Source organism: Cyprinodon tularosa, unplaced genomic scaffold, assembly GCF_016077235.1.
Source record: "Cyprinodon tularosa strain WSP-4 unplaced genomic scaffold, ASM1607723v1 ctg109, whole genome shotgun sequence".
NCBI lineage: Eukaryota > Metazoa > Chordata > Actinopteri > Cyprinodontiformes > Cyprinodontidae > Cyprinodon > Cyprinodon tularosa.
In genome coordinates this window covers 1,533,462-1,545,724 of record NW_024037882.1, presented here as the reverse complement: position 1 = coordinate 1,545,724, position 12,263 = coordinate 1,533,462, and the positions used below count along the sequence as shown (strand labels likewise).

The 12,263-nt window shown below is 38.0% G+C and overlaps 1 protein-coding gene across 1 annotated transcript in view; it reads right to left on the bottom strand.

Moving 5' to 3' along the window:
• Window positions 1-1,077: 1,077 nt before the first annotated feature.
• Window positions 1,078-12,263, bottom strand: part of nf2a (neurofibromin 2a (merlin)) — a 45,574-nt gene continuing 34,388 nt past the window's right edge. The window contains exons 15-16 of the mRNA XM_038293647.1: window positions 9,689-9,848; window positions 1,078-1,774 (exon numbers count right to left, since the gene is read on the bottom strand). Coding sequence (XP_038149575.1) covers window positions 1,724-1,774; window positions 9,689-9,848 — 211 coding nt within the window. The 3' untranslated portion in view covers window positions 1,078-1,723. The remainder of the gene's footprint in view (window positions 1,775-9,688; window positions 9,849-12,263) is intronic.

Genomic DNA, 12,263 nt, shown 5'->3' with positions numbered 1-12,263 from the left:
TGAACTTAAAGCTACAGTGTGTAATAATTACAGGGATATACAGTCAGAAATGTAATATATTATACATAACTATGTTATTTATCATCATCTACGAGCTCAGCCTCTTAACCTTAAAGGAATAGTACACCCAAAACATGATTAGCCTTCATTTTCTATTATTTCTTCATTTTCTATTTTCTATAGAATGTTTTTAGAGCATAAACAGTAGTGTATAGGATTTCCTGAAAGCGCGCGCCGGTGCGTTCATGACGCTACGGAAGCCGGCAGACCAAACCAGATGAAAGTGCGCATTCAGCGTCTGCTCTGCCAATAATGCAAGCGTAGAAGAAGAAATGTGCTGTTTACCTGTGCAAAGAAAGAAACAACGAAAGAAAAATGTCTGAGGACTTCAGTGTTGAGGAAGAGCATGAGTTCTTTGCCGAGCTGAATGCGCTGGTTTGGTCTGCCGGCTTCCGTAGCGTCGGGGAGCGCGCATGTGCGCGCTTTCAGGAAATCCTATACACTACTGTTTATGCTCTAAAAACATTCTAAATGACTTCGTTTCGAGTAAATTCTGGATGCTACCCACTCAGGACACTTGGAATACATTGGAAGAGCAGTATGGAGGAATATTGACACGTTTTTTGTGGACTTTTATGGACCTTTCTGTCTCGGTCACCATAGACCTCCATTATTTGAATGTCAGCAGACAGCAAGATGCCTCCCAGATCTCCAGATGCATTTGAGATATCAAAAAAGTACTCCAGAGTGTTGTTCAGCATGGGGGTGAGTAGAAAATGAAGGCTAATCATGTTTTGGGTGTACTATTCCTTTAATATGTGCGTTGCCTTAGAATTCGTTATTTATAATTACATAGGAGCGGGTCTCGCAGCCATGGAGGCAGACATCTTTGCGCTACGGCAGCGCAGAGCCAACAAACTAGCGATTGCGAGATCGCCCATTACGCTCGAAAGTAACTACGGTAAGTTGAGAGAGATGAACTGAGACGGTACTGAACAATAGATGGCAGTATTAAAATTATCTATGTAAACAAACCTCATCACTTGAGAAGGTAGGTGATGCAGACGTCGTGGAAGACATTTTGTCCCGTAACGCTCGCCGTACTGTTGGGGGGGGAGAAGCGGTGGGGGGGGAGATGTTCATGTTGCTGCGGTCTGCAGTCTGAACGTTAGATGTCGCTAAAAATTACACACTGTAGCTTTAAGGCTGAAATATTCACTTTAAATGAAGACAAATTCTAACAGGACATAATATTTCCAATCTGTAGTGTTAGAGCAGAGGCGCGGTGAGAACGCTCCACATGGATTAGTAGATCTGGATATAAAGCTGTTGGTTTAGATGAAGTTAGTGGTTTATTTCCCCTGCTGTACTAAATAGCTCATCATTCATAATGTAGGTCACTTCAACTGGACATTATACATGAACGATTCCAAACTCCAAAATACAATCTCATTAGACTCACAGTGGAAAAGGAGCAATATGGCTTCTCCTTTAGCTGAGACAAACTATTATTTGACTTAAAGTAATTCCAAAGAAAATTTTTCAAAAACTCCTCTATAAAAGTATATCAAAGTCAGTTTACTTCTTCTTAGATATTTTCCCATTAAACTTGATGAGTTTAACGCAGTGGGAATCTGCTCGCTGGCTGTTTTCTTTCAGACAGTAAGAGGTTTGTAGTCCAGTCAGGAATGTAGAACAGAGAAGGTCCTCCTTGTTACAGAGTTTAAAGTTCTTCAAAAAAGGCCACCCTTGACTTGGTGCTTTGTAGTGTGAGCTGTGAACGACAAAAAAAGCCATAGGATAGTTTAGGAAAGTGAGATAAAAATAATGCATGCCATTTGAATGAATGAGCAATAACTGAAATCACATTGTGCCTGGAGAAGAAGTAACACACAGAAGTTTCCATACTCAGTAACTGTAAAAACACACTCCTCAGAGTGTTATACTCTACACATTAACAGAAAATACTGCATAACTGTAAACATACAGAGAAAAGCATACAGTTACTTACTTTTGCAAATACAAAACTTAAAAGTAAGACACAGCCCAGAATTAATTCATTGCAATTATCAGTCTTTGGAAACAGGAATATACTTTTAACATCCTACTAAGGATCTTTAGTCTATGCACTCCAGCTGCCATGAATCAGTGCTTTGCATGTTGATGGATATGATGGAATTTGATGCCCAATATGCTAAAGCTCAGACAAAACGCTGGAAACCTTCTATTGATGGACGAGAAAGAGATTAGAGTAAAAAGTGCATCTATCTCTAACAGTATTGGCATCATATTTTCCTAACATGGTTTAGCCCTGAACACATTATGGAAGCTGATAAACTAATATAGGCTGATGGAAAGATCGACAAGAGCTCAAGATTTGTAAACAGGTGAGCCAGACTGATGATGTGTAAAACTCTTGATTTATTTGTAAACAAATCTGGGACAGCTCCTATCAAAACCTGTCCAGAAAAGGGGCAGGAATCAGGAATTCTTAGAAACATAATGTGATCTATATCTAAAGTATTCTTTTTTGTTTTTGCACAAGTCTGTCCTGCTTACTATACATGCTCTACGCGACTCCAAAACGTACTATTTCCCAGTGCAATTTTATTGTGCATTTCCCCCCAAAGCTGATGTGTTTTACTTTGTAACTGCATCTCTCTTCCTGTCACATCCATGAAATTGCCGCTGAATTGCTGCGTAGTCAAACTAAAATAGACCAGGGGTCTATCTCAGTCGGAGCTACGCAAGCCGCCTTGCGTAAAATCAGATTGGAACAGATCGGATTCAAAATCGGATTCAATGTGTTCTGGCCTTTATGTTTGCACTGCTCCTGCTGTTCTGGCGGCTGATATTGTAGTTGAAAAAGTTTTAACACACTGGCTCTGGGTTCTATGCAACATACTCTGCAAAACAAAATTTAAAACCCTGTATTTTTTTAAGCGTTTGGCACCACTATGTAATTATCCATCATATACATGTAATGTCCAAATAAAACTAAGCAAAGTTTGAGGGGGTAATGTAGCAAAATTGGAAAAAGTTCAGGGGATATAAATACTTTTTCAAAGCTTTTACTCCCAGTAAATGCAATGTGACGCAGTCCACAGAGAAGCATAAAAACCTGCAACTGAATGGTAAATAAACCCTCAAGGATATAAAATTATTACTTAAACCTGGTTTTCATAATGTTCCAGCTGTCAACAGGCCCTTTGGAGTGTGCATAAGGCAGGAAGCTGTGGCATCCTGGCAGCGCTTCTTTTCATGGGCTGCGTCATGGCAGTCTGCAGTGGTGTCAGGGTTTGGAAGTGTTCCACTATTCACATTTCTCAAACTGTGACGATTCAAGGATCAAACGCTGCGTTTTTTTCCTTTATTTCACACCCTGGATATGGTGCTTACGTCAAATGTTCTTCCGAAACATTAAAGAAAGAATGTAAAAAGGTTCATCACTTCAGAAAAAAAGTAGAAGAACCAAACTTGAAGGATCTTTAAGGTCATCCCATTAGAAATTTAATTACAGACTGCAGAGCCCATGGCGGTACTGCTGTCAGGAGAAGGCTACACTTTAGGGGTTTTGTCAAAGAGCATTAAAAGTCATCGGCCCCATTCTGCTCTCAGATAAATTATAATGAAGAGCAGGGTATAAAATATTTGTAAAACACAACCTGCGCATGCAACGTAAAAAAGTGAGTACAACAAACAAAAAAAGTGGATTTATCCAATTATCAGAAGTTTTTTTTAAATCCTTTAATTTAACCCAAAAATACAAAAATGTACCAACTCTATATCATGCTGTTATACAGTCATATGTAATGATGGCCAGCAACAATCATCAGGGAGACAGAGACAATTTAACCCAGTTAGCCCCAGCGTGACTAAAAATGTACACATAATTCAAGTCATGTAAATGACAACATGATGAGCTTTTTTTCTGTTCTACAAAATGCACATAGTAGAATGTTAAAAGTATACTTGCATTACCACTGTATGACTGCATGTAAAATAACTGAAGCAAAACAGCACAAGAAGACGTGAGAGGTGAAAATGCAAGGGAATCGATTAAAAAACATCAAAATGGAACACGGCCATCAGTTTAAGGTCTGATAATTATACTTGTCGGTACTCGTTACATCCTTTCATTAGTGTCCATGAACCATCAAAGTCATAATATGAGACAAACGGGTAAAGCAGAACCGCTTGCTTCAGGGACGCTGTATTTCCCAAAGTCTCTGTGATTGGTTGAAAATGAAATAGAATCGGTGAAAGAAGGTTGCATGCCAGAATAATTTTGCGACATACAATCAAACCCCCTCAGGGTCTAATTTTATCAGCTCTCCTTTATTACAATGCATTTTCCCATTAACAATGTGTCCATATGATCTGATAATATGACATCTGGTGACTTGAGTTCACTGTGCAGGAAAACAAGGTTGATGCTTTTCTGGTTTGATTTTTAAGCTTGTTTTTTTCTCTTTTTTTAAACACTGGATTTTGATGAAAACCTGCATTGTTTGGCACCTATTGTTCTTTTTTTATTTGCATCCAATGTCCATTCATGACAAAAAAAAACTGGTATATAGATTAATTTGCAAACTGTTGAGATTGTTTTACTGGGAGCAGTTTGCTGAAGTGCCAAACAAACACAGTAATGCTGTTTTAGGTCATTCTCTGCTGGCTAAACTCGTCCTGCTTTAGAAAAATTTGCACTTTGCTATGAATGTTATCATTTCTGGAGACGGATGCTTCAGCTGCCCTGCTCAGCTCTCCACTGTAATTGTCAGGGAATATCTGAGGCAGTCTCTCTCTCACGGCTGACATAATTATAAAGGGTAAAAATAAGACTTGTTGAAGCTGAGGTTCATTACAAAGACAGTGATGTTCATGGCTTGCTGAGGCACACATTAAACATCACAGACACTAATGCACCAGCATCAGATATTGGTCCAGCTAAGTCAGGAATTATTGTTATGCTATAAAACACAATGTATACATATTTAACTTTTCTAAACTTAAAACAAATAAATACATTTAACTGTATAGCGTGGCATGAATTTCCACTTTTTCCTCTCTTTGAATTTTAGGGCAAAACCTAAACTAAGTTTGATTTCTACTATGCCTTGGTTGAACAGATGTTTTCATCAATTCAATTCAACCATTTGCAGCAGATAAATGCTGACTCCTCTTAGGCAACAGAGAGTAGAGAGTCGGTTTCCGCCCTGGAAAAAGATGTTTGCTAACAGGATTTAAGTGTTGGCCAAGGTTTTTATTAGACTGCTGGGGATGGAGGAGGACAGTTTGGGAAATCTGGGTTATTTCAGGGAAATGTCGATGGGGGTTATAAGCAAATCCAGTTGGATAAAGAAGAAAGTAAGCGGTTGGATTCACTGAGCAAAATAAAAAAAAATAGATTGTTCCTGCAGAGAGCCAGACTGAATATTACTAGAAAATGTAAATCCTTGACCTCACATTTGTTTAATAATCAAACATAGCTGCACACAGATTATTTCTCTATTTGGTGTCTACAAATATAATCTGTGAATGACTGATTGCAAGTTTGTATTCTTTGAAAATAAAAAAGACTTACTGCATCTGCCATTTACCACATGTGGTTTGGCACTTTGTGATTTTACAGATTATGCAAAAAAAAAAAAAAGGAAAAAAAAGTGTTTTCTCTCTTGAGGCTTCCCTTTGAAGTGTGGTTGTTGTAAATGAGCTTTTTAAAAGAGTCCAGCACAGGCAGAGCAGAAACCGTGACCAGGAGAAAGGAATAGGAGCACTGATCCGTATTAAGGGAACGTTCATTAATCATCTTGAAGGGAGAAGCTGTGTGTGGACACAGAAAAAGCTTACCTAGGGTTACTGCTGGTTCTGATTCTTTCCCCTAAAACAGTTTGTTCCGTTTCACATTATCTTTGCTGTTGTGTTCCTGGTGTTTAATGACATTTAAAGCTTTAGCTTCTTCCAAAATGACATTTTCTCTTATGATTTTAAAGACAACTAACCGACTCTGGTGCTCTACATCCAAGATGCTTCCAGAGGAACCAAAGCAACCCCACAGCATTACTGAGACACCTCCATGCTTCACTGAAGGCAAGGTGTTCTTTACTGTTCAAGCTTTTTTCTTCCCCCTCTGACCATATGCTACTTTATACACCCAAAAAGATCTAATTTGGATTAAGCTCATAACAGGGTAAAATTCTAAATTTTTAATGTATATATTTTATTGCTAGTGAAGATTCTCCCTTTTCAGAGGCATATGCCAGTATCGGGTATTGCAAGCTAACAAAGTCTCAATGACTCCCCATTACTAAGGGTTGGACCTGTTCCTTCGGTTCAATTTCTTGTTTTCTAAGCAATAACAAGGCTTTGTTGAGCTACTCTGTAAAGTTTGGAGCTTCAAGCCAATGCAGAAATTTGGAATCGAAAACGCTTCCTGGATGAGAACGTCTTCAAAGTTGGAAAACAAAGTCCAGTGGTTTGTTTTTTTTAACTTTTCTACTTTGTTTGGAAAAATATATTTTATTTTACATATGATAATTTTATTTCAATGAATCACTTTTTATCTCTTTATACTCTATGCCACTGCAATGTAATTTATTTGTCTTTTTTTTTCTCCATATGTTCGTACATCACTTTAAATTTCCTTGCCATTTAAATATGTAATATACGTAAACTTTCCTAGCTATGAGTAAATTGAGGCTGATTTTTTCTATCGTTCATTAGGGTCAGTCATGGCATGTTCTAGGTGTTTAGACATGGAGAGCTTCTGTGGAAACCGCAGCCAGAAACAAACCACTGCAGATCTTTTGCAGAGCTTCCTGCATGGCCAAAATAAAGACTTTTTTGAAATTCTAAGAAAGAAGTGAAGAAAAAGAAATTAAGCTGCAGGTATAAGAATATATCAGCTTCTTCAAATTCAGCCAAATGACCCCTACTGTTTGAAAGGACAACGGAGTAGATTATAAATCAGAGTGTGGAAAGTAAGCAGCTGGACTGCATTACCTGTTCACAAAGAGGTCTTTTAAAATGATTGTGTAGTTCTCACTGCGGATTGGATGTTTCCATTTATAGGCTATTGTTTGGGATATCTCAATAAAAGCAACAACAACCAGAGCCGCATAGCAGGTGTTTTATAAGCCAAATCTGTGTTTAATGATCATATGGATTTCCCTATCCTCCTAAACATCTGTCTTTGTTGAAACATCTGTACATTAGCGCAGTAAAAGAGAGTCCCCAATCATTGGGATGTTCTGTTGGTGGACGGAGGAGATAGATGTCAACAAAACCCTTTGGATTGATCCATAGCTTTTTTCCCCCTCTATTTTCCTTCTCCTTGTTTGTCACCATGGTGGAGCGTGCCCCTGCCATCTCAAACAAGATGGATGCTGACCGAAACTGGTTCTATTAAAGTAGCACTTCACTTAGCTTTTTCTCCTCCTTTGTGTCAGAGGTCCCCCTATCAATCCAGATGACTAAAGACCAAGTTGAAATCAATTAGCACTCTGTTAACAAGTATATTTAACACCCAGAAACAAAGCAGAGAATGTGATCTACTACACTGTTTGCTGGGAACATAACTCAAGTATTCAGTAAGAATGCTTTATCCAAATTAGACTGGTGTTAGAGAGGGAGATAAAGGGGGTTCAAAAAAAAGAATGGAAACATTTAGAAAATTAAGCACCACCTCTCACCTCAGCTCTCTAAAGGTTTTCATTTGATTATAGTTCCTACTGGAAATCATTGAGAACTCTTAGAGTTCAGATTTTAAGATAACAAATGTCTACCAATCACTGAGCAGCCTGAGGAATGAACAGGGAACCAAATTAAGAACGTTATGAGATGATGGTCGGCGAATAGATTCCCTGCTTTGATATTCTGGACTGTTGCACAAGACTTGACTATTGATGAGATGGTTCGAAATATATCAGGTTATTTAGCTGGCATAATAAACCAAGCATTAGCAACAGATGTGATCATTAAACTCTTCTAGTTATTATTCACAAAGTTTTGCACAGTTATTTAGGTTCAAAAATCTGTTTGTTGGACATTTTAAGCATCGCTACATCACAAACCAGTACTTCTTCTGTACTGTAGATGTATGCTGCATTTGTTTGTCAATATTATTATTTCCTGCTCATGAGCTGATCAGTGAGAGATTTACATGTTCAAACATGCGTGTTTGAGTAAATACAGAAGAAAAATCACAGCTTTCACTTAATAAAATTAGTTTAACAAAGAATAAGTCCTGTTTTCGAAACTTGGCAACATTTTCTGTTATTGTTTTTAAATGTGTCTCATCTGCCAGTCTAGCACTTTTAATCAGTTTCTTTGTGCCAAAGAGAAGCTTAACAGATGTGCTTTATCTGCTTTCTCTATATAGCTCCACTTTTTTTAAGTTATTTCGGGAATATTTCAAATGCAACCGATGCGAGAATTGCCATGAAAAGGAAAAGAAGAAAACAAGAAAGCGAGAGAGGTTAGGTGAAAAGTGAAAAGGGAGAGAAGAACAGGAAAAAAACAACAAAGAAAATATAAGATAAAATCCTCTTGTTGACATTTTTTTAACACCTCAATAAGTTTTGCTTTACTAGCAGAGCATTTTCAGAGTTGGTATTTCCTATTCTAAAACTGGGATTCATTTCTCCAAAGGGATGCATGATGTTGGTGGCTAAAAAAATTGGCTTAATTTAATCAATGCAAAATACAAATGAAAAAATAAGCAATTTCAAATGCATTAGAAATGTTCACAGATAGCTTAAATGGGCACATAATTCAATGCCAAATCGAGCTCTCTGCAAATCCAACAACAGCAAACCTATGACTTTATTAAATAGATATTACAAAAAAAATGGTTGCAGATGACTCAACAGCAGGATTTTCTTTGTGCTCATCTGTTACAAACTGACTCAAATTTTTTTTATAACACAATGTATAGGAAAATAAATAAAATCTAGGTTTTTCAATTGGATAATAGATATCTTTCCATAAATGGTATGACGAATATTTGTTATAGTATTGAATTGTTATGTTGCAACAGTTATTCTAACAATGAATGTATACTTTTCTAAATCCATTTTATAGTCTGTTATAGTCATCTGTTAGCTAGCATATATGCCTGCTTATACAGTTAACTGATAAATAAAAACTAATTTGTATAACTAAAATTTGGGATTTTGAAAATAAATTGTTGACATACAAAGCGTATTAATACTACTTCTGCAAAGCTGATATTGTGATGAAGATGTATTGTGCCGTTCTTACTCAAAAGCCCCTACTTTGAGCTTGATCTGACAGCGACAAGCAGGCATGGGAGAAGATGTAACTACCTAAACAGACAAACTGCTGTCAACTTGAATGTAGAAGCTGTTTTTATTTTTATGAATGAAAGCAAATTAACATTTCAACCATGATAAATTTCATCTTTTCTATCAAATCCTGCCAGAGACATGTGGTTTCTGAGTGGTAAAAACCCAAATAGACCTCCTCAGAAACGTGTTTTTGGCCCTAACAAATATCTTTAAGTATATATTTTATTAACAATATCTGAAACTTCAGACAAATGCTATGAAAAATACTCGTTTGGCTGCAATATCTCATATTTGTCTAACATTCCAGTGTTCAAGTGTGTTAAATATAATGGTCATAAATATCCTGGTACATGTTGTAGTTAATGCTAGTAATGACTGACCTTTTTAAAGTTGCTGTGCTTGCTGGTTCCCTGCTCTGTGTTCTGGTTGTGGATGATGTCCAGAGGAGTCTCTCTCTCTTTCAGCTTTAGACTCTCAATTTCTGTCTTCAACTCATTCAGCTGCTCTTGCAGGTGTTTGCTTTTCTCCATATACTCAACTCTGAAAAAAAAAGAAAAAAAAAAAAGCACAAAATCTTAAAAATCAACTGTAAAACAAAGCAACAATAATCAGAATGATTGAAAGACACTTGATTTCAAATAATGACTTTTTACTTTATGTGTTATTACCAAGTAAGGGGAATATATATTAAAACATGTGTTCTAATCACAGCTGTAGTTTGTTCAGTGCCAATACTGCAAACAACTGTTCTTACATATGTCCAAATATATTTATATTTATATCGAAATTTAGCTTTATAGGCTCACTCAAAGTAATGATCTGAATTTTAGTAAATAATCTATGGAGGCACCTAAAGGTCCGAGTTTTTGCAAGAAGGCCTTCAAACCTAAAAGATGGAGCTCGTCATAGAAATGTAGAAACACAAAAAATGCTGGTTTGCAATTAATGTATGATTGATAGAATGGCATCTAATTAATTCTACTGATTCTTCTGATGGAGTAAACAGGGCATCTCATTAAATGTTTATAAGAATTAAAAAGAAAAGCTTTGAAATTTGTATCTCCTTTTACAAAAACATATTATCTCTTAGGAGTCTTATTTTCTATTAGAAATAAAACTCTTTGTTTAATAAAAGTAACCCTGAATCCACCAACCGTATGAATGAACTCGAGCTTAAAGATAAAAAGACTTTATTCAAGCAGTCATATTGTAGATATTAATATGTTTTGTTTTTTTATATGTTAGAGCTGAAATAATTAATTAGATTAATCGTAAAAATCAGCTATTGAAATAATCGTCAACTCATTTACCGTATTTTCACGACTATAAGGCGCACTTAAACGTCTTTTTTTTCCCTCAAAATGTGCGGTGCGCCCTATGGTGCGGTGCGCCCTATGTGTGTTGTAACTGCGACTTTTGAGACCACCTCATTGAGGAGATGATGAAAGAGTGGCTGAATGTAAGGAGACCAGGTGTTTTTTTTCCACCCCTCACCATCGCTGTTAATATGTAACTCCATGCGTGCCCATCTCACAGCTGATGTGAAAAACATGGGGAAACAAATTAACGCTGTGCTCGCTGTTCAACCGCTCGACATCGGTGTGAACCGGACCCAGCAGGTGCAGCAGAAGCAGCGAGTTTACATGCAAAGTCAATGGTTGACGCGCGTATAGGTGCAGCAAAAGGTCCTGCAGCGCGTTTTGGTGCAGCTCGTCGGGAGCGTTTAAGCATCTGACGCACCGCCAACGCGCTGCTGCTGCTCAGATGGAAAAATTGAAGTTTTGCTGCTGGACGCGCCGCATCAACCAATCAGAGAAGCTGATCTGGGAGCTGGCTGGGAGACAGACAGCGCTCTGATGACATATGATATTAACGCAAATGAAAAAGGCTGGATGAATGAGGAGATGATGAAAGGCAGGTGTATGTGAGGAGACCAGGGGCTTTTTTCCACGCATCACCATCGCTGCGTGCCCATCTCACAGCCGATGTGAAAAAAAGATGAATCAAATGAACGCTGTGCTCGCCGTTATCTCGGGGGTCTGACAAAGGAACTTCAACCGCTTGACATCGGTGTGGAGCGGCCGTTCACAGTAAGGCTGCGAGCGGCGTGGGAGCGATGGATGACAGACTGAGACCACAGTTTCAGGATAAGTGGAAGGCAGCGCCGTGCAAGTTACGCCACCGTTTGGATTGTAGATGGACTGTGTCTGCTGGCTCTGTTGTTCAAGCTTTCGCAAAAGCCGGCATTATTTCTGAGGAGCTGCGCTGCACGGAAAGTGATTGACAGCGCAGAAGGGGAAACTGGCATGTCTGATTTAGCGCAGCTGTTTTATTCAGAGGAATGCTGAGGATAACAGAGGATGATGACTTTGATGGGTTTGATTAATACTTTGTAATAAATACATGAATAAAGCACAATCATACTCAGGTTTGCTTCCGCTCTATTTTTCTACCTGAAAACTTAATTCAACAGCAGCCTGTGGGCGGGTCTCCTCCTCTTCAGCGCGGTGGCTGGCAGGTGTTTTTTCATCTAAATAATCTAAATCTTGCAGCTATATTTGCTGTGATCAGTGGGAATAAAGTAGTTTTATTATGTTTTTAAGTGAGAAAGGCCACCTGAAAACTTAATAATTGCAGTCAGTTCATCCAGATTATCTATTTCTGCCGGAGGCGCTCAGACCCCCACATACCAGCGGTGCACCGACAGTAGAAATCCTTTCGTTCACCGCGGTGGCTGACAGGTGTTTTTCATCTAAATAATTTTAGCTGCAGGCACCAGGATACCGGTAATAAAAGCGAACATATTCCGTCGGCAGGTTTCAGGATTTTAAGTTAATTTAGGAGTGACCACAGCGCTCTGTCATCTGCGATGTCTCTGTCTCACGGCCAGCACCCAGGTTTGATTAATACTTTGTAATAAATACATGAATAAAGCACAATCATACTCAGTTTTGC